Genomic DNA, 22427 nt, shown 5'->3' on the forward strand with positions numbered 1-22427 from the left:
TCTGGGTCGTGGTGAAATTCTAAGTCGATCTGAGCATGTCCGTCCGTCCGTCTGTTGAAATCACGCTAATTTCCGAACGAAACAAGCTATCGACTTGAAACTTGGCACAAGTAGTCGCTATTGATGTAGGTCGGATGGTATTGCAAATGGGCCATATCGGTCCACTTTTACGTATAGCCCCCATATAAACGGACCCCCAAATTTGGCTTACGATTGCTCTAAGAGAAGCAAATTTAATCCGATCCGGCTCAAATTTGATACATGGTGTTAGTATATGGTCTCTACCAACCATGCAAAAATTGGTCCATATCGGTCCACTTTTACGTATAGCCCCCAGATAAACGGACCCCCAAATTTGGCTTGCGATTGCTCTAAAAGAAGCAAATTTCTTCCGATCAGGCTGAAATTTGGTACATGGTGTCAGTATATGGTCTCTAACAACCATGCAAAAATTGGTCCATATCGGTCCACTATTACGTATAGCCCCCATATAAACGGACCCCCAAATTTGGCTTGCGATTGCTCTAAAAGAAGCAAATTTCTTCCGATCAGGCTGGAATTTGGTACATGGTGTCAGTATATGGTCTCTAACAACCATGCAAAAATTGGTCCATATCAGTCCACTTTTACGTATAGCCCCCATATAAACGGACCCCCAAATTTGGCTTGCGATTGCTCTAAGAGAAGCAAATTTCATCCTATCCGGCTGAAATTTGGTACATGGTGTTAATCTATTGTCTCTAACAACCATGCAAAAATTGGTCCACATCGGTCAATAATTATATATAGCCCCCATATAAACCGATCCCCAGATTTGGCTTGCGGAACCTCAAAGAGAAGCAAATTTCATCCGATACGGCTGAAATTCGGTGCATGGTATTAGTATATAGTCTTTAAGAACCATTCAAAAATTGGTTTATATCAGTCCATAATTATATATAGCCCCTATATAAACCGATCCCCAGATTTGAACTTCGGAGCCACTTGTACGAGCAAAATTCATCCGATCCGGTTGAAATTTGCAACGTGGTGTTAGTATATGGTCTCTAACAACCATGCAAAAATTGGTCCATATGGGTCCATAATTATATATAGCCCCCATATAAACCGATTCCCAGATTTGGTTTGCGGATCCTCTAAGAGAAGCAAATTTCATCCGATCCGGCTGAAATTTGGTACATGGTATTAGTATATAGTCTTTAAGAACCATTCAAAAATTGGTTTATATCAGTCCATAATTATATATAGCCCCTATATAAACCGATCCCCAGATTTGAACTTAGGAGCCACTTGTACGAGCAAAATTCATCCGATCCGGTTGAAATTTGCAACGTGGTGTTAATATATGGCCGCTAATAACCATGCCAAAATTGGTCCATATCGGTCTACAGTTATATATAGCCGATCCCCAATCACACAAAAATTGGTCCATATCGGTTCGTAATCATGCTTGCCACTCGAGCAAAAATAATCTAGCAAAATTTTATTTCTATAGAAAATTTTGTCGAAATTTTATTCCTATAGAAAATTTTGTCAAAATTTTATTTCTATAGAAAATTTTGGCAAAATTTTATTTCTGTAGAAAATGTTGTCAAAATTTTAATTCTATAGAGAATGTTTTCAAAATTTTAAATTTTTGAAAATTTTGTAAAAATTTTATTTCTATAGAATATTTTGTCAAAATGTTATTCCTATAGAAAATTTTGTTAAAATCGTATTTCTATAGAAAATTTTGTCCAAATTTTACTTCTACAGAAAATGTTGTCAACATTTTATTTTGTCAAAATTTTATTTCTATAGAAAATTTTGTCAAACTTAATTATATACGTATTTAATCGGCCATTTTAAGTTTAATATATACCACGTATGGACTACGTGGTATATATTACGGTATTAGGAAGTTTTAAGATACCTTGTCATCGGCAAAAGTTACCATAACCCAAGTAATTCGATTGTGGATGACAGTCTTCAGTAGAAGTTTCTACGCAATCCATGGTGGAGGGTACATAAGCTTCGGCATGGCTGAACTTACGGCATATATATATATATATATATATATATATATATATATGAACCAATAGTGTTCTATTTCGACCAAAACAATATACTTGTGCAAAATTTTAATCGGACTAAAACTGCGGACTAGACTTACAAAAATGTGTTCAAAGACGGACGAACGGATATGCATAGATCAACTCAGGGGCCGGCCTTGAGCATAATTGCAAAATCCACCATGTGTCTATTTCATCTCATTCATAAAACATAAATTTTTAGTATCATCACATGGTCACAGTAAAAATATATCCAATGAAACTAATTTTTTCTTCGAATATAAGAAGGCTGCATCTTCTCTGCATGTAACACAATTGGCAGCACAAACGTTCACGTCAATAAAATACGCATAAAGACGACATATTTGACATATTCTAATTCAGACAGTGAAATTGGAACAAGCTTTGCTTTCTTATTTGTCTTCATATCTATAACAATGACCTATTTTTTTGTGGTAGCACATTTTTATTAAAAACATACAAACGATTACTTTTCATTTTAATTTCCATAAAATATAAATTACGAACCTCAAACACATTTGTATTTGAATATCCAACAAACAATGGCTGATGGATGCGTTTAATGGTAAAAAGCGAAATTTATTTAACTTCTAACTGTAATCGTCGAGAGTCTAGAAAAGTCTTTTATTTTTTGCTACAAAATTTCAAACAAAGCTTTGACTATTTAGGTGTTTTTGTTGAGTAGAAATTTGAGACCCAATATTAAGCAAAGACAATGTGCAAACTTTCAGATTTGTCTGAAAGATCTCAGACTAAAATAAACACAATGTATAGTGGTAAAAATTTCTATAAAATGGCTGTTATTACAAATGTTTCTAACATTGCTCTTTTCTTTTAATACATCAAGCTGGCGCCCAGCAAAATCAATTATACAAAACAATGAAATTTAGTTAAAGCAAAAAGTCAACAACCGTGGTGATTGGTGGTGTGCCAAAAAGAAGAGAAATTTACACAAGAAATCACAGCACTATAAATATGTATGATCTTGGGTTTCGTAAAACATCATTTGACTCATAAAACTCTATGGGTATGGTCAGTGTCAGAGAAGAGCCACAGATACCTAAGCGCATTTTAGAGTAATGATTGATTTTAAATTATTCCCCAAAATGTTGACATGCTAGTGATGAACCAAATGATGATTATGAGATTAGATGGACAGTTGAGAAGCTGGTCAATTGGCTAAACTAGTTTAAAATGGATTTATTCATTTATGACTTTGAAATTTGTATTTTTTGGAATATTTTATTCCCGCTGTTAGACAATGAAAGTGAAATTGTTTCCCAAATATTTGATTAACATCTTGGTTATATCACTGTGGTGGAAAGCCGTTTAAAATATTATAATTATACAATGCTCTGTGGAGGTGTGAAAAATCAAAAAGGAAAGCACTAGGGTATTTATTTGTTCATGCAAATAAGACACAAAAAAAACGTAAAATTTTTGGCGAGAAAGAAATTATTGTTGGAAAATACTCAGTGTCTACTATTGTTATATCTCTGCGTACATTAGTTTCTTTTGCAATCCTTATTTCGAATTCACTTAACACCCATTACGAGTACATTTTTTCAACAGAAGAATGCTAAAATTAATATATGACACAACTTTTCATTTGCATTGTTGAATATGGCTCAAATTCCCTAATTCCATTGAATTATCATGAATTTCTTGGTCTATTCATATCCGTCGACAATTAAGAAAAGTAAATATTTGATCTTATATTTTATGTTGTAATGTTAAATAAATATAATATGAAATCAGAAAGTTTCTAAATTTATTTATTTATTTATTTATATATTTACAATCATAATGAATTATGAAAATAAACAGTTAATATAGGTGCTAACAACATAGGTTTTCGACCTGGAAAGTTTCTAAAATTGGAGATGTTTTTCAAAGTAATTTACGAAATTATTAATAAATAAGTAAATAAGTTCGGCCGGGCCGAATCTTAAATACCCACCACCATGAATCAAATATACTAGATGCCTTCGAAAATTTCAGGGGGGTTTGATGACAGATATTTTTCCAAGCAGACCAGTTCAACCAGTACCCTTCCCGAAGATAAATGTAAAGATTTTACATATTTTTTTTACCTATGAAGACTAGATCAGATTCTGCATTTATAAGAACCATTTTTTGTTTGAGTTTTAGATGAATCATAAACATCTCGTGTAAGTGTGCAAGAAAGTGATGAAATAACGCCTTGATTTGAAATCTAAAATCTGTAGATTTTTACCCCAATTATTTAAATGATTACGAGAAGTACAATCTGGAAATTTTACATTCAGTTTCAAGCAATTTTCGTGATCGGTGTACCTTCTGTACCCTCAAGATCTGAAATCGGTCTATATGGAGGCCTTACCAAATGGACCGAAACAAAAACTAAATCATATAAACTTTTTTGCGGGTCTAAAATGCCAGTATATTTTCAATTTGTGGCAAATCAATCTGTGGCAAACCGACTCCCAAAATTTGACGTCTGAAGCCTAATTGATGAACCGATTTCATCCGATCCGGTTGAAATATGTCTCCCTAACTACCATGCGAAAATTGGTTCATATCGGTTTATATTTATTTGTAGACTCCTTTTTATAAATCGATCAAGTATGTACTTGTTTTGTTTTGTCTAACATAGACTCCATATAGACTAATGTACAATTTATAAGACTATCAGGTCTGTTCCCATAATCGCAATCGCAATCGCAAAAAATTGCGATTTCTCCAATTATACTTTTTTCGGTCATCGCAAAAATTTTCCGATTTCGAATCGATGGGACTTGCCTCTGCGAATTCAAAATAAATTAATCAATTTTTCAAAGATATTGTAAAGCTTTTATAAAACATGCTTAACAATAAATTGCTACATGTCTTGGCAGTAAATCAAAAATATAAAATATCGAAATGGTAAAGTAATAATCGCGCATATTTTGGAGCGACCCCATTTGACACAATCTACTGAAGGGAAGTTTTGCGATTCGAATATCGTGTTCCAAATATTACGATTTTATTTAGAAACTGGTGAGAATGAAATTCAATGCAACACTGAGTAGCGTGGCGCCATAATTATTTTGAAATTTGGCTAATTTTCGATAATTTTACGGCGTCGATGTATTTCGAAATAGGCAATTGCATTCAAAAAAAAGCCATTCCGTGTAACTTACAGATTCATTTATTGTTTTCTTTTTCAAAAAATTTGCTGGACTAAAATGTTTTTTCTTTAACAACTGATTTTAACAGCTATGACACATTATAGAATTGAAATTTTGCGATTTTCAATTCCATATGCTTTCAGGCGATTCAATATAAATCGCAAAATTTTGTGAAATTGGGAACAGACCAGTATATTAAGAAGTTTTAAGATATCTTGCCAAAGCCCAAGTAATTCAATTATGGAATACAGTCTTTAGTAGAACTTTCTAGACAATCCATGGTGGAGGGTACATTAAGAATCGGCCTGGTCGAACTTACGACTTATTTGTTTTTATTTATTTATTTATTTTTTTTATTTTACTGCTCAAAAGCAAAAAGTGTCGAAAGTAACATCAAAATTTAGAATCAGTTTATATTTGTTCGAATTGGATACCGGTAAAGCATTGTCTGCAGATGATTTTAGTGTAAGGTTGGCACTACAATTTCCAAAATTCTCTAGCCGCAAAAGTCTAACGGATTGAGATCCAGAGATTGTGCGGTTTGTATGAAGGGAGCAACCTCCTATTGTTGGTTGAATGCAATGGTGCTGGAATTTCACTGGTTTGCGACCGAAATATTTGCCTTCAATACTGTCCACGGTCGATGAATGCGAGCGGGGAGTGTCCATCGGCCGTTGCGATGACCCACCATCGGCGGCGCTTGAGTTTTGGGGGCCAATCGATGGTGGAAATTTTCAACTGACCTCTTTGGCAAGTTATCCCTATCTTTGTGTCATCCACAATCGAACTATTTGGATTGTGGTAAAAGTTACCGATGGCGAAGTGTCTTAAACCTACTTAAAATTGTCTACTAAGTTGTAACTTATGGTTCGGTCACACTGGACAAATATTTGAAAAAAATTGAAAATGTTTACAGCTTTGAATTGAAAATGTTTGCTCATATTGCATATACAATATATAAAAACGATAGCAGTGTTTTCCAAAAACTATATCCAGATATTTCGAAAATGCTCCTGGAAAAAGGTTTCACACTCATTTTGGTCAAATATTTGCCTAAAATAAAATAAATAAAAAAGGAATATTAAATACCTATATAAGCCACATTAACTCTTGATCAGCTTATATAGAGGTGTATATAGGTTTATATGGGAGCTATATATCATAATGGACCGATATCGACCAATTTTTGCACGGTCGTTAGGAAAGCATATACTAACATCACGTACCAAATTTTAACTGGATCGAATAAAATTTGCTCTTCCAAGAGGCTCGGGAGCCAAATCCCCCTAGTGGTTTATATATGTAAACCGTTGTATAATTGATGTTATGGTTTCCTATGAACCGACTTCATCAAATTTTTTTACATATTTTATTTGATAAATTCATACTGGTTTATTTGTTTCCGTATTAATCGAATATTTTACAATTTTTTTTGTTTTTAGGTGCTAATGAAATCGCTAGTATTTAAATTACTATTGTTAACCTTGATCGTGTGTTGCCTAACATCAATAAATGCTGCTAAAATATCAAAAAATAAAACAAAGTCCGTTACAAAAACTGTGGATGGGGTTTCAACTGCAAAGGCTGTAGTTGCTACGGGTGCGACAGACGATAAAGATGTTAACAATGACGATGATGCAGATGACGAAGATGATTTCGATGTAACAGGTGAAGCTGATAAAGAGGATGACGATGATGATGATGATGGCACCGAAAAGAATACACTGCAGACTAGTGAAGAAACATCGTTGGGCATGTGGAGCGTTGTAAGAAGTGTCTGGAATTGGATTCGAGATGATATATCTACGGCACTTTTTGATGATGAAGAAGACGGCAGAGACTTAGCTGTAACAGGTAATACCATTTGATCACATTAAATGTCAGTGTTTGAGCTTTAGGTGTAAAACATCATGACATGATACCACATGAAATTTCTCAATATAAGTCTATTTGTTACGTTTGTGTCTTTCTTGAAGAACTTCTGTTTTCACTTTGATACATGACATCGTAATTAAGCAAAAGGTGGACTACAAACTCATCATCATGTTGTGTTGAGATGGGCAAAGCCGGTGTCATCATTTAATAGTTATGGTGTGAACACTGTCAGCGTCCCTTGTCTACATTGATTGAGGGATAGGTCGTTAATTGTTTGAATTATTATTTTATTGTTTACTTTCCATTTCACGATAGCATTACCTATTGTTCCCATTCGATTACAACATATTTCGTCTAAGATTTGTGCTGATGTCTATGGCAAATGTTATTAGTCAGCACTCTATTTGGTATTCGTAGTTTCTGGCTGAATTGAATTGTAAATCATGTTTGTTTTCGAAATTAGATTTGTTGAGTAAAATGAAAGTAAACCAAAGATTATAGTATACACTAAAAAAAATACAACCTAGATTTTAGAAAGCGCAATTTACACATCGATAAGGACAAATTTCTTTAAAATAAAGTCATTTTTATTGAAATACTACTCATAAACTTTGCTTTAATTTTTGTTTTTATTAAATTTAGAAGACGGATTCATGAAATTTACGTTCCATCGTTAATTTTTAAAGTAAAACAAAATTTGTTTAAAGTGTAGAAAACAGGTTTTGATTTAAAGAAATAGTCTTAAAATGAACTGTAATATTGAATATTTTAATTAAAAATCAAAAATGCTGCAAATATAGGCTAAGAATTCTATTGTATTGTTGGTTCTCCTAAACTATGATTCCCAGTTAGTAATTCAAGTAATTTTTGTTTAGTGTAGACAGTGTGACCATTTTAGTATTTTGAATCGAAATTTAGCATATTTGTTGTATATAGCCGCAAAGTTTTCATTTAGTTTTTGATACTTTTCCTAGCATATTAATAACTATGTTAATTTAGATTTTGTTATAGCACACAAAAAATCCAACACTTTTGGTTTTTTTATACCCACCACCATAAATGGTGATGGGGGTATAATAAGTTTGTCATTCCGTTAGTAACACATCGAAATATCCATTTTCGACTATACAAAGTGTATATATTCTTGATCAGGGAGAAATTCTAAGACGATATAACCATGTCCGTCTGTCTGGATGTCTGTCTGTTCTAAAAACTCCACAGTCTTCAATAATGAAGTATTTAATCTTGCACAAACTCGTCTTTTTTCTGCAGCAGGTCAAATTCGAAAATGGGCTATATCGGTCCAGGTTTTGATATAGTCCCCATATAAACCGGCCTCCCGTTTTGGGGTCTTGGCCTTATAGAAACCGTAGTTTTGATCCAATTTGCCTGAAACTGGAAATCTAGTGGTATTTTAGGATCATATAAAGGCGTGCCGAAAACGGGGAGTATCGGTTCATGTTTTGATGTTGCGCCCATATAAACCGATCTCCCGATTTTACTTATTTCTACAATCCATAGTTTTTATACAATTTGCCTGAAATTGGAAATATAAAGGTATTTTAGGACCATAAAGAGGTGTGCCGAAAATGGTATCGGTCGTTGTTTTGATATAGCCCTCATATAGATCGATCTCCCGAGTTTACTTCTTGGGCTTCTAGAATCCATTGTTTTTATCCAATTTGCCTGAAATTGTAAACATAGAGGTATTTTAGGTCCACAAATTAGTGTGTCGAAAATGGCGTGTATCGCTCCATGTTTTGGTATATCCCCCATATAGACCGATCTCTTGATTTTACTTCTTGGACTTGTAGAAACCGTAGTTTTTATCCAATTTGCCTGAAATGAGAAATCTAGAGATATTTTAGAACTATATAGAGAGGAGTGCCGAAAATGGTGCCCATCGGACCATGTTTTGGTATAGCCCCAAATATACCGATCTCCCAATTTTACTTCTTGGGCGTCCAGAAACAGTATTTTCTATCAGATTTCTCTGGAATTGAAAATATAGAGACCGTAAATAGGTATGTCGAAAATGGTGCCCATCGGACCATGTTTTGGTATAGCCCCAAATATACCGATCTCCCAATTTTACTTCTTGGGCTTTGAAATCTAGAGGTATTTTATGACCACAAATAGGTGTGCCGAAAATAGTGCCTATCGGTCCATGTATCCCTAATATAGACCGATCTCCCGATTATTTTTCTTGGGCTTCTAGAAACCATAGTTTCTATCCGATTTCCTTGAAATTTGAAATGGTCTTTTTAAGACCATAAATAGGTTTTCAGAAAATGGTGTGCATCGGTCCATGTTTTGGTATAGCCCCCATAGACATCACTTCTTGGGCTTCTGGAAACCGTAGTTTTTATCCGATTTGTCGATTGTGCTTTAGACCCTCAAAAACCTGCATCGGATTAACTTTTTATGGGTCCAATTGGTAAAATTGAGCCAACGAAATTTTTTTCATTCATATAACCAAACATTTTCATTAATACAATGAAAACATTCGTCAATAGTACGAAACGTTACGTTGATCAACAGAAAATTCGTTATAATAACGAAAAATTTCGTTGTATTAACGAATTTGTTTTATTGGCTCAGTTTTAATAACACATTTCGTTAATACGAGTATAACGAAACTTTTTCTACCAGTGTAAATTTCCAGATTTTACTTCTCGTAATCATTTAGATAATGGCGGTGAAAATCTACAGATTTCAGATTTCAAATCAAGGCGTTGTTTCATCATTGTCTTGCACACTTACACGAGATGTTTATGATTCCTCTAAAACTCAAACAAAATGTATTCTTATAAATCCATAAGCTGATCTAGTCTTCCTAGGTTGAATCTTTAAATTTATATTCGGGAAGCGTACTGGTTGAACTGATCTGTTTGGAAGAATATCTGTCATCAAACCCCCTTCTATATTCTATATATTATCAAGTAACCCGCTACGACGAAGAGTTTTTAAGGGAAACTATTATATTTGATTTAAATAAGATTCGATCGAATTTACTGCTTACAATTTTCCAAAGGTTATTTTGTGACGTTTACATTAGGCGACTGAGAAGGCAAGTCAACACACGCAATTTTTCATCCATTTCAATCCATTGATTTAACACCTTAGACGTGCTGAACGTCATGATCGCGCTGAATAATCCACGCTACCTTATGGCAATATCAAATGGGACAAAATGTTTTTGTAGACTTCCGACAGCATAATACTCTCGACTATATGAATCGGGCCAACAACTTGTACAGAGAATGACCATAATTGCCCCCACCGTGATTGGCGGACCTTTTCGTATGTCTTGGATTAAAACTAAACTTCTACCATCCGAACCATGCAAGTAAAACTTTGATTCGTGGGGAAATATAACATATTTTCAATGCTCTTCCGATCATTTAAGGCATTTTTGTGAAAACTGAAGACGCGCTAGCCTATTTTTTCTTGGAGATAAGTTGCTTTTCACATTTTTGTATAATCGCACTCGGACTTCCAAAGTTCTACATCTGATCGTTATGGTTTATATATTTCATAGATTTTCTTCTACATTAGTGTTATGCGTCCACTGTTTATATCTCGATACGTAGCTTTTTTAAAGACCACATGTGCTCTTTTTTACAAAATGTGCTCTTAAAACATGATAGGCCAAAAGAGCACGCAAAAGTGCTATATTTTTAGTTAAGTACTCTTTTTGTGCTCTTTTTATGAATCACAACAAATATTACTCCAAAGCGATTCAATAAATGACAAAAGTAAACTGAACATATGTAAATGTCACACTACGAGATTTTCCTACGCCGTTATTTTCTAATTAAATAGTGTGTTACTTTATATATCAGAGTCGAAGAAGAGCACGCCGATGTTGCTTCTTCACTCTGAACTCTGTTCTAAATGTAAACAAACTTCTTTCAATAACACTTCACAATAACACCAAAAAAATGACTTACAAAGTATTGTAAGAAAATTAGCTTGAGTTGAAAGTGGGTTATTTTATGTTTATGTTATGTTTAACTGAATTATATTTGAATAAATTGGAGTTCAATGTTTTTTTTTTATTTTATTTGAAAAAGTGTGCTCTTTTTTTGTATGTGCTCTTTTCATAAGCTGAATGCTCTTTTATAAGCTGAAAGCTCTTTTTGCCTCTTCAAAATCTGGCAACCCTAGTTGTACTCTTCCGAATTTCATTTTTGTGATACCCCAACTTTGAAATCATCGATATTTTGCTTTTTAATATGTTGATTAAACTTATTGCCGGTCATTTTTATCGAATTATTATTCCAAAAATAGAGCATACAGGCCTTTGTGACAAAGTTAAGTAATTACACACAAAAAAATAATTCTTTCCTCCCAAACGAAATTTTAGACAAACAAAATTCGTTTCTCATTTGCTTTTCGCTGTAAGGAAGTGTATTTGGAAGAAAAGTATATACTTTTTGTGATAAACGTTTATTCTTTTTCAGGATGTAAAAACAATTTCATAAAGACAAACTAAAAAAAAATATTTTCTTGCTAATTGCATTTTCCCTCACATCTTTCCCACATCCACGTATTTTTTTAGTTCTTAACACCTTCTCCTGTAATACCAACGATGTAGAAGAAATTATACAATTTTATAAATTTTTAATTTTTTTTACCTTTCGCCTGGACGGAGAATGAAACCGCGGACCATGCACTTTGTAAGCCAACACACTAACCACTGAACTATGTACCTGTTATGGTCATCAATAGATAAATATCCATATAAGTTATATTTATATAGCATAGCTTGCGGCGCCCACGAACCGAATAAACAAAGTTTATTTAACAGAAACAAACATTTAGTTTGGCACCGTGGAGCAGTGGTTGCTACGTCCTTCTTGCATACCAAGGGTCGTGGGTTCGATCCATGCTTCGACCAAATTTTTTTTTGTTTTACATATATTCCAGATATGTTCGGAAGATTCCGAAAAAATTTTCAACATTACATTTTACTATATTAAATTTTGAACTGTAAAATGTGTCTTATTAAAGACCTAAAGTCAGAAAAGAAGAGTGTTTGATATAAACGAAATGGACTGTGTTGTTGTTTCAAAAATAACTTTTTTTATTGAAAAAATAAAAATTTTGTAACAAACGATTTTTTTGGCGATAAAAGTTTAAAATTTTCGAAGCAATTCAAAAAACTCTAACAAAAGAAAAACGTTTTCGGTACAAGTTTTCCAAACTTTTTTTCTTTGCGTGTAACCAAACGATATTCCCACAATACCCGTTTTGTACGTTTAATCTATCCTTTTTAGGTCCTTATAACTATTTCAAAAAAAAAAAAAAAAAAAAAAAATAATATTGCCACAAAAGAAAAAAATATTTAAGGGTACTGGGTAATTGCAAATGTTTTGAACTCGTCGAATTAGACGATTCTTTGCCTTTGGGAAATATAAATATTTTATAACAACCCATTCATTTACCGAATAAGAAGTTGGAAATACCATAAATACTATTTTAACCCTAGCTCTGGCACCAATTTTTTCTACATTATCTGTCACTATTTACAGATGTAAATATTTTGTTTCCTTCGTTATTTTCAGCTTCGTAGCCAATGTTGTTTTTAGTTTTGCCTTCTGATATACGCCACGGAGGATATATTGTTGCTTTTTTAACAAACTCTTTTCGGCATTATTGAAATCGGTTCAGAGTTAGATATAGCTCCCATATATATTATTCTTCCGATACACACACATATTGCCACAGAGCCCTAAATTTTACTCCGATTTGCACAGGGAGTAGAATTAACATAGTAACTATGCATGCCAAATTTGGTTTAAATCGGTTTAGATTTAGATATAGCTCCCATATATATTTCGCCCGATATATACTCATATGACCATAATAGCCAAAGTGTTACTCCCATTTTCGTGAAATGTTTGCAACATTCTAGGTATGCATGCCAAATTTTTATCTGAATTAGTGGCGTCAGGTAGCTCTTTTTGGTTACTAAAGATTTTTTATCCAATTTAAAGATTTAAATTGTATAAAAATCCTACAAAACTCCAATGGATGGGAAACTATAAAATTTTTCGTGAATCTCGTGTTAACGGCACTTAATGAATTAAAAATAAAATAAAGCAATGTCTATCGGTGAACCTATGTTATTCAATCAGTGGTTATTTCTTTTATTCCTGATGAAGGTGACAGAGGATATTCAAAAGTAAAAACCGATTGCTATACTCGTATGTGCTACCATAATGAGAAACAAATGGATACATTCTACAAGAAAAATATGTGGGCAATGTAAACAACCAGTTTGTGTGGAACACAACTGGGTGCAAACCAAATGCTACGGTTGTCCAAAATGAGTTTTAATACGAGCTAATTGGACATGAAGATTAAGGAATTGGTATTATTAAGCTATTGAAAAGAAAATGCCAGATACCCATCTTACAAGCCTGACTATACATATGTTTCAGTGTCGGCCAATCCACATTTTCATAGCCTCTATTAAGATCTGGCTAGGTGAGATGATTCAATTTGGGTCTTATATGCTAATTTCTTATGAAAATTACATACGAGATTTTCTCCCAAGTTGAACCATTTTTTCACCACCACTGTGCATCATCTTCTCATATAGCTACAATCCCTTAATCCTATTTTTTCGATTTCAATTTGTTACTACATTACTGCAACAACAAATCGAAATCTATTTTTGAGGCATTGCTGAATTCACCTGATTGGTGAACGATCACAAAATGTCTTGTTTCTTAGTCAACAACAACTACTGTGATAACTATTTTGAAACTGGTTTCAAGGACACAACAACAATTCTAACGACAACATTAGCAGTGTTTTGTTTTCCTTTACGACGGGCTTATCGTAGCTTACTATTTGTATGTTAGCCTGATATCAACACAGGCTGGTATTGTTATTATGGGAGACTTAAGTTCATGGTGAAGTTAGTTGCAAATGTTTTGAACAGCACTGTATAGCTAAACCTGAACCGATTTCGATGAAATTTCGCATACTTGGCTATACATATATGTATATGGGGGCTATATCTAAATTTGATTCGATATTTTCTACATATTATTACATTACATTACATAAAGTATTCTTGTGTTGAGGTCGTATTTCGGGACAATATTAAGGAAAGCTCTTGGAATGTCACAATCACTTTCTATTTTTATTAAAAGGCAATATAGAAACCATGAGATCAATACAGCGTACATGATCCAATAATAATTCAAGCCGAAATGAAATAAAATGCTGTAGACTGGAGCTTTAGAAACCATGTGTATTAGAGTAGCATTTTGAAAGACGTCAATAGGTAGATGCTCTCAATAGTCATATAATATTTGGTTTTCATCGCCCATTTTATACCCATTTCTTTATTGCAATTCATAATTGTAATTTCACTTTCATTACAACAATTATTTATTTTTTTTCATTTGTTAACATTTTAGGTGTGAGGCTTCTACCTAAAGAAAATAAAACCATATTCGCTTGAGCTGTTTTATTCTCATGTACAGCAGATTGCTCTATCTTCAATTAGTTTGTGGTCGCAACCATGCGTTGCCTTGGAAATCAATCTGTGGTTACAATTTGAGTCAGGTGAATCATTAACAAATAATACGGTGAAATAATTTAAAGTCAATAAGTAAAGATGCACAGTAGCACAAATAAATGAAACTAAAGTAGTAGGACAAATAATGAAACTAAAGGGATGATGTGCGATCAATTGTCAAAGATTTTATAATAAAATTGATTTCACTACGCAGTTTTCTTTAAATAGATGAATATGATTTCTGTGCTGCTGCTGTTAATATGAAACACCAAAGTTTATACATTTTCTAAGTCAAATACCCATAAATGGACAATATTTCTATATGGAATCCCTACACGCTCACAAAAAATCGCTTCTGTAACATATACTCCCAAACATATTTTGCTTCAAGCATATACATTTTTGGCTATTGCCCAAACATTTATATGTTTGATCTCTTCCAATATATAATATGTTTGAAAGCATATTGGTCTAAACAATATATGTTTGGGTAGTCAATTTCCAAACATTTTGTATTTTTGCATCCAAATTCAATAATGTTGTCTTCCAAAAAACAATATGTTATTATGTAAACATATAATATGTTTGGAAGCATTTTGCACCCAAAAATATTATATGCTTAAAAAAAATTCTCCCAAACAATATTGTGCTCAAAATTTTATTTATTTATTTATATATTTACAATCATAATGAATTATGAAAATAAACAGGTAATATAGGTGCTAACAACATAGGTTTTCGAACTGAATGCTCAAAATTTTGTTTCTGCCTAATTGTATATTCCCCCACATCTTTCTCACTTCCACGAGATTTTTTAGTTATTAGCACCTTTTTCTGTAATACAAACATTTTAGAAGAAATTATTCAATTTTATGATTTTAATTTTACCTTTTGCCGGACGGGGATTCGAACAGCGGACCACACAGTTTGTAAGGATCAAAGAAGTAGCTGATCAATTGCCCAAGGAAAAATAAAATGTTAATTTTGTAATAACAAGCAACAACCACCAACTTAATTCAATATCACGCCCTGTTAAATAGCGCTCCAAGCTACTAAACACATATATGTTTATAGGCTATTTCTAAATTAATATATGTTTGCATCCAAGCATATTATATTTACAAACATTTTATGTCCCAAACATAATATGTTCTAACATATTAACATATATGTCCCAAACATGTTATGCTAGTTTATGAACATTATATGCTTGCACTCAAAAATAATGTGTTTAAAAATTTGTTTTCCAAACATATAATGTTTATAGCCAAACATATGAAAAACAGTCTTTTTCATCCGTGTATATACAGTGACACACACGTCTAACCGGACGCGTGCAACTTCAAATTAAAATTTATGATATATATGTGAAAAATAGAGATAATTTATTATTATTATACACAATTTCAATATTATCGAGCACGTTTGGCAGGAGCTCAAGTCATCTATTTTGGAAGCATGTATCAATATGGAACCTCAAATTTGCAAAAAACTTGTGTCTTCAATACCAAAGAGGCTACAAGCTGTAATATCTGCTAAAGGATATGCGACAAAATATTAATAATAATACACTTTTTGAATAATCCGGTTAGACGTGCGGAATGAATTTCATATGTTTTGTTACATTTTTTAAATTTATATATTAAGAGTGGCCGTTTTGTTACTTTTTGCTTTATAATAGAATACTAAGCCAAAATTCCTTTATTTTTATGTATCATTTTACCCATAAATCTATATTCACAGAGATTTGATAAAATTAAACCTAACGTTGGTAGCGTCCGGTTAGACGTGTGAGTCACTGTAAATCTTAACAAAGCAAAAAGTTCACTATTTGAACAACCGAACCACATTCTACATCCAAAAAAATACTTTCCTCCGAAACGAAATTTTAGACAAACGAAATTCCCTTTTATTATAAAGTATTTTCTTTTAGAGCAAATGAACCCAAATTTATGGTAGATGTTGCAATGATTGTTACTAATATTTTTAGTTGCCTTTATGGAAACATTTTTTGTATAAAATTCCGTTCCTCTGAAAAGAAAACTCTTCTTTCAGTGTAAATCCTAGGTCATATGGCCATTGTAAAAATTATGAACTAGTTTCAATTTTTTGAGATTTGGCTCACTGTGCGATGAAAAATATTGTGTGAAAGTTGTGGTTCATTATTTATCAAAAAGTACGAAATCTTCTTCATAAATTGACTTGATTTTTTAAGAGCTTGTAAATGTTTCAAGTGGAGAAAATTGAACTTAATTATTTATCAGAAAATAAAACAAATTTCTCTTTAACTCGATTTTGGGTTTATTAAACTAAACAAAAAAATAATTCTTTCCTCCGAAATGAAATTTTAGACAAAGAACCATTGATTACCATTTGCTTTTTGGAATTTTGTGGCTAATTGCATCTTTTTTCATATCTTTCTCACTTCCTCTTGATCTAGTTAGTTCTCAGTACACTGTGGAAACAAAAATTCGATGTTATAAATTTTACCTTTCGGCCAGACTGAAAAGACTATACAGTTTGTACACGCAAATAAAAAAATAAGTATATACGGCCGTAAGTTCGGCCAAGCCGAAGCTTATGTACCCTCCACCATGGATTGCGTAGAAACTTCTACTGAAGACTGTCATCCACAATCGAATTACTTGGGTTTCGGTAACACTTGTCGATGGCAAGGTATCTTAAAACTTCCTAACACCGTCTTCTAAATTGCAGGGTAGCCCATATGTACCCAGCAAAAAAAAATTGGAAGTTGTTCCACAAACATTTCTTTTAAAGCCCATCCCAGAATCCCCCATCGAGTTTTTTCAACTTCCGATGCAGTCCTTTTGGACAAGTCCACAAACATTTCTTCTAAAGCACATCGTGGGATCCGCCAATAATTTTTTCCACTTCCGACGCAGTTCTTTTGGACAAGTGAACAAACATTTCTTCTAAAGCGCATCTTGGGATCCCCCAATGATTTTTTTCTACTTCCGATGCAGTCCTTGTGGACAAGTATTAGAAAGAACGCAATTAGGCTATTTTAAGTGCAAATTTTGTAAAATTAATTTCTACAAAAAAATAGAAAACTAATAAAAAACTAAAAAAATAGAAATTAATAAAAAAAGTAAAAAAAATAATAATAAAAAAAATTCATCCCCGCTGGGATTTGAACCTGTGCCGCTTGACTTTTTCGCTTCCATGGAAGTTCTTTTGAGAAGGTTTTGCAAATTACGAGAATTTTTAATTTTTTTGTTGATTTTTAATGGAAAAAATATATTTATATGAAAATATATGCCGAAAATAAAAAATAAAAACGATGCATGATATAAAAAAATAATTTTTTAGAAAAATATTTGATAAAAAAAATTGCCGCTGGTGAGATTTGAACCTGCGTTTCTTATTTTTTTGTTCATACTAATAAAGAACATCTCGAGAAGCAATTAGAATGTTATTCCTTTGTGTCGTATTACGATCATATCACAAACATTTGAATTGACCTTTCGACGCTTATGTTCAATGGCTTTTGTGGATGAGTGTGCTAAGGCGTTTTGTTATGGTGCCAGCAAACACAGGTTCATCCCCTGGTCGGAGCGAAAAAGTTTTTCAAATTGTAAAAATTAGATAATAAGAAAATAATTGTGTAATAAAACATATTGATGAAAAAAAGTGAAATTTGTTGAAAAAAAATTTCGCTTTTTAAATTTCTTCATTCAAATTAACTTCCAGGGCACAATTTCTAAAGCAATGCAAAGGATCCAAAAAGGGAGTACTTCCGTCCTATGACAAGCCCATGTAAAATTCATTGGAGATGATCCAAGTTTGCACTACTTCCGGATCACAGATTGGGGATCCAAACTACTTTTTTGGAAGCTCTTTTTATTGCTGGGTAGTATATATTAAACTAAAAAAATTTTGACTAAAATTTTTATAGAAATAAAATTTTGACAAAATTGACAACAATTTCTATAGAAATAGAATTTTGCCAACTTTTTCTATAGAAATAAAGTTTGACAAAATTTTCTATAGGAATAACATTGTGAACAAATTTTCTATAGAAATAAAATTTTGGTAGATTTTTTTTTTGGCTCGAGTGGCAACCATGATTATGAACCGATATGGACCAATTTTTGTGTGATTGGGGATCGGCTATATATAACTATAGACCGATATGGACCAAATTTGGCATGGTTATTAGCAGCCACATATTAACACCACGTTGCAAATTTCAGCAATTTCAGGTTTATATGGGGGCTATATATAATTATGGACCGATATGAACCAATTTTTGCATGGTTGTTAGAGACCATATACTAATACCATACACCAAATTTCAGCCGGATCGGATGAAATTTGCTTCTCTTAGAGGGTCCGCAAAACCAAATCGGGGGATCGGTTTATATGGGGGCTATATATAATTATTGACCGATATGGACCAATTTTGGCATGTTTGTTAGAGACCATATACTAACACCACGTACCAAATTTCAAACGGATCGGATGAAATATGCTACTCTTATAGGCTCCGCAAGCCAAATCTGGGGGTCCGTTTATATGGGGGTTATACGTAAAAGTGGACCGATATGGCCCATTTGCAATACCATTTCAAGTCGATAGCTTGTTTCGTTCGGATGTTAGCGTGATTTCAACAGACGGACGGAGATCGACTCAGAATTTCACCACGACCCAGAATATATATATACTTTATGGGGTCTTAGAGCAATATTTCGATGTGTTATAAACGGAATGACAAAGTTAATATACCCCCCATCCTATGGTGGACACAGTTTACAGTTTCATAGTAAAAATGTAATATAGTAATATATAATGTTGAACATCTTTTCGAAATCTTCCGAACATATCTGAAATATATGTAAAAAATTTAACAAATTTATAAATTCGATTAATTTCTTCTACATTGTTTGTATTACAGAAAAAGATGCAAAGAACTAAAAAAACCTCGTGCCAGTGAGAAAGATGTGAGGGAAAATGCAATTAGCCAGATAAGATTGTTTTTTGAGTTAGTCTTTATGAAATTGTTTTTACATTGTGGAGAAGAATAAACGTTCATCACAAAAAGTATATACTTTTCACGCACGCTCACGCACGAAGTACTTTTACAGACTCACGCACGATTCACGACAATTCACATGACTCACGACAAATTCACGAGACTCACGACATTTTCCCATCGGGAATGAGCAAGGGTAACAAAATTCATAAATAAAATATAGTTCGACAGCTAAATCAATTTCAGTTAACATACAAGTAAGAATTAAATCTTGATTTTTTTCGTGAGCGTGATTTTGCAGAAATTTTGTTCACGCACATTCACGAACCGATTTTACGCACTCACGCACGCCATATTTGTTTTAGTCCCATTCACGCACATTCACGAGAGTTGCTTCAGATTTTATTCACGACGTGTCACGATAATTTCGTGTCACGCGCACACCTCTAGTTATAACATCATCAACGCAGAGAAAACGCATAGAGATAAGCTATTCTATTTCTAAATAGGTGGTTGAGCGCACACAGGTAGATTAAAATAAACCTTATTTAATGAAAGGGGAACTCCCCTATACTCGAATTTTAGAAAATTGGGCTTATTTTTTCCGATTCCATGAAATTTTCATGGAAGATTAAGATGGTCCCCCTACTTTATTTTGAGACATTTGATCGGAAAAAGGACGTCCCTCTTTAAAATAATAAAGCAAAATCTAAATTTCTCCGATTTACTTGAAATTGGGGGGGGGGGAGTGAATAAAGCGTACGTTATTTTTCGATATCTGGTTGAATAGTGACACCTTCTCAGTGGCCGATTTTTTGAAAATTGTTTTTTCCGAGGATGGCTCCCAAATGAGAACTAGATACTTAATTTTTGGGTATTTGCACGTGAAATTGACAGAGGGTAATTCATTTTCCGAAATAGGTTCGGGATTCTGATTTGTTTGGAACATAAAGAACATCAACGGAATACTTCGTTTATTGCCAGTAAGGGGACTTCTCCTGGCCCTACTCTTTAAAAGAGATCTTCCGGTTTATTTTTACTATTATTATGGATTCGATTTTTTATTTGTTATTTTTTTTTTTTTTTTGCTCATATTTACTAAGAACCATCTCCTCACGTTTGAGTTTCTGCTTCATTTGACGAAAAAGACTGTTTTTCAAATGTTTGGGTATAAACATTATATGTTTGGAACTCAAATTTTTAAACACAATATTTTTGAGTGCAAACATATAATGTTCATAAACTAGCATAATATGTTTGGGAAATATATGTTAATATGTTAGAACATATTATGTTTGGGACATAAAATGTTTGTAAATATAATATGCTTGGATTCAAACATATATTAATTTAGAAATAGTCCATAAACATATATGTGTTTACAAAGAGAGACAAAGTGTATGCTGGAAGTAAAATAATGAAAGTAACCAATTGGCGCATTACAAATATATATATATACACAAAGAAAATTTCATTAAATATAGGAAAAATACTACGTGTGAATATAAACAAGTGTAAATTTACATATTATGAGTAAACATATATATATGTTGTGATATAAGACTTCGCCAAAAATTGTATATGCTTAAGTAAAATATTAAAATGAGTATTCGGAGAGAAAATTCATTCGGAACCAAGATAAATATATTTGAAAAAAAAGAGCATGAGTTTTGTTTATCATTTTCGCATTACGGGCACAATTTTTTTGTTTCGTCAAAACAAATCGGAACGTAGGACGAGTAAGTCAAAATATTCAAACAAAAGTAATTAAAGGGATCTTCATAAAAACTAACGAAAGGGTACTATACACTGAACAAAAAGCATTTCCGGTTCCAAAGATTGTGTCTCCACTTTAACAATTTTGGTATTGATTCCGAACCAAAGAAGCGGAGAATACAAGTAAGGATGCTTTTAAGACACAATTCTCTTTTAAATGGGGTTTTGTGTACTTGACTCTACGAAGCACATTTCAAATTTTCGCTTTTTCAGCTTTTTTCATATGCTATAAAATGTCCGCTAAAAACAAGACTTCCAGTAGAAATTATGCTATGTTTCAAGTAAAAAATGTATTTAAAATAAAGTATTGAAAAACATATCCTATTTTTTAATGATTTTTGCCTTGTAGTCAAGATGCAAAAATGCAACAAATTTAAAGTTTCATTAATTTTAAAGAATTATTAAAGTCAAGTTCACCTTAATCCAAAAATTTGTTCTTTCATGTTATGATACCCATTTTTAAGTCAAATCACTTAATTATAACGACAACACGACTTCATTGAAAGTATCGACCTTTGAACATGGAAAAAACTTTATATTAGAGAAATACGTCTTCTAAGCTAAGCAAAAGTTGTATTCTTATTTTAAGGACATGAACTCTTTGGCCTCACGACAATATTTTTTCAGTGCACTCTTTTTAGAGTTGGGAAAGTAAAATGAAAGCAGGGCGAAACAGTGAAAAATTAAACAGTAAGATCTATAAAAACAAAGATTAGTTCCTCTTTATTAATGAGTAGTCCAAGAGGAGTTGACGGATAAAAGCGGGCATTGAGTTCGAGTTTTGCCGCTAAAATTATTTCTCATTTTAGCGGCAAAACCAAAATAACATTACAACTTTTTCCGTTAAATTGTATTATAACATGGTGGGGAAAGATCCAAAGCAACAATTGAATAAGTTTATTTTCTTTAAAGGAAATTATTAAAGAAAAGTAAAAGGGTAAACATGGCCATTTTAACGCGATAATACAAATTTATACCGGCCTTAAGAATTAAATTAAGTACAAAATTATTCGTTAATAAAA

The 22427-nt window shown here is 32.7% G+C and overlaps 1 protein-coding gene across 1 annotated transcript in view; it reads left to right on the top strand.

Annotated features, from left to right (window-relative positions):
• Positions 1–22427, top strand: part of LOC142234680 (uncharacterized) — a 36355-nt gene that overhangs the window by 11238 nt on the left and 2690 nt on the right. Inside the window, exon 2 of the mRNA XM_075305860.1 lies at positions 6664–7075. Within this exon, the coding sequence (XP_075161975.1) occupies positions 6664–7075 (412 nt within the window). The remainder of the gene's footprint in view (positions 1–6663; positions 7076–22427) is intronic.

The sequence above is a fragment of the Haematobia irritans genome, chromosome 4, assembly GCF_050003625.1.
Source record: "Haematobia irritans isolate KBUSLIRL chromosome 4, ASM5000362v1, whole genome shotgun sequence".
NCBI classification, from domain to species: domain Eukaryota; kingdom Metazoa; phylum Arthropoda; class Insecta; order Diptera; family Muscidae; genus Haematobia; species Haematobia irritans.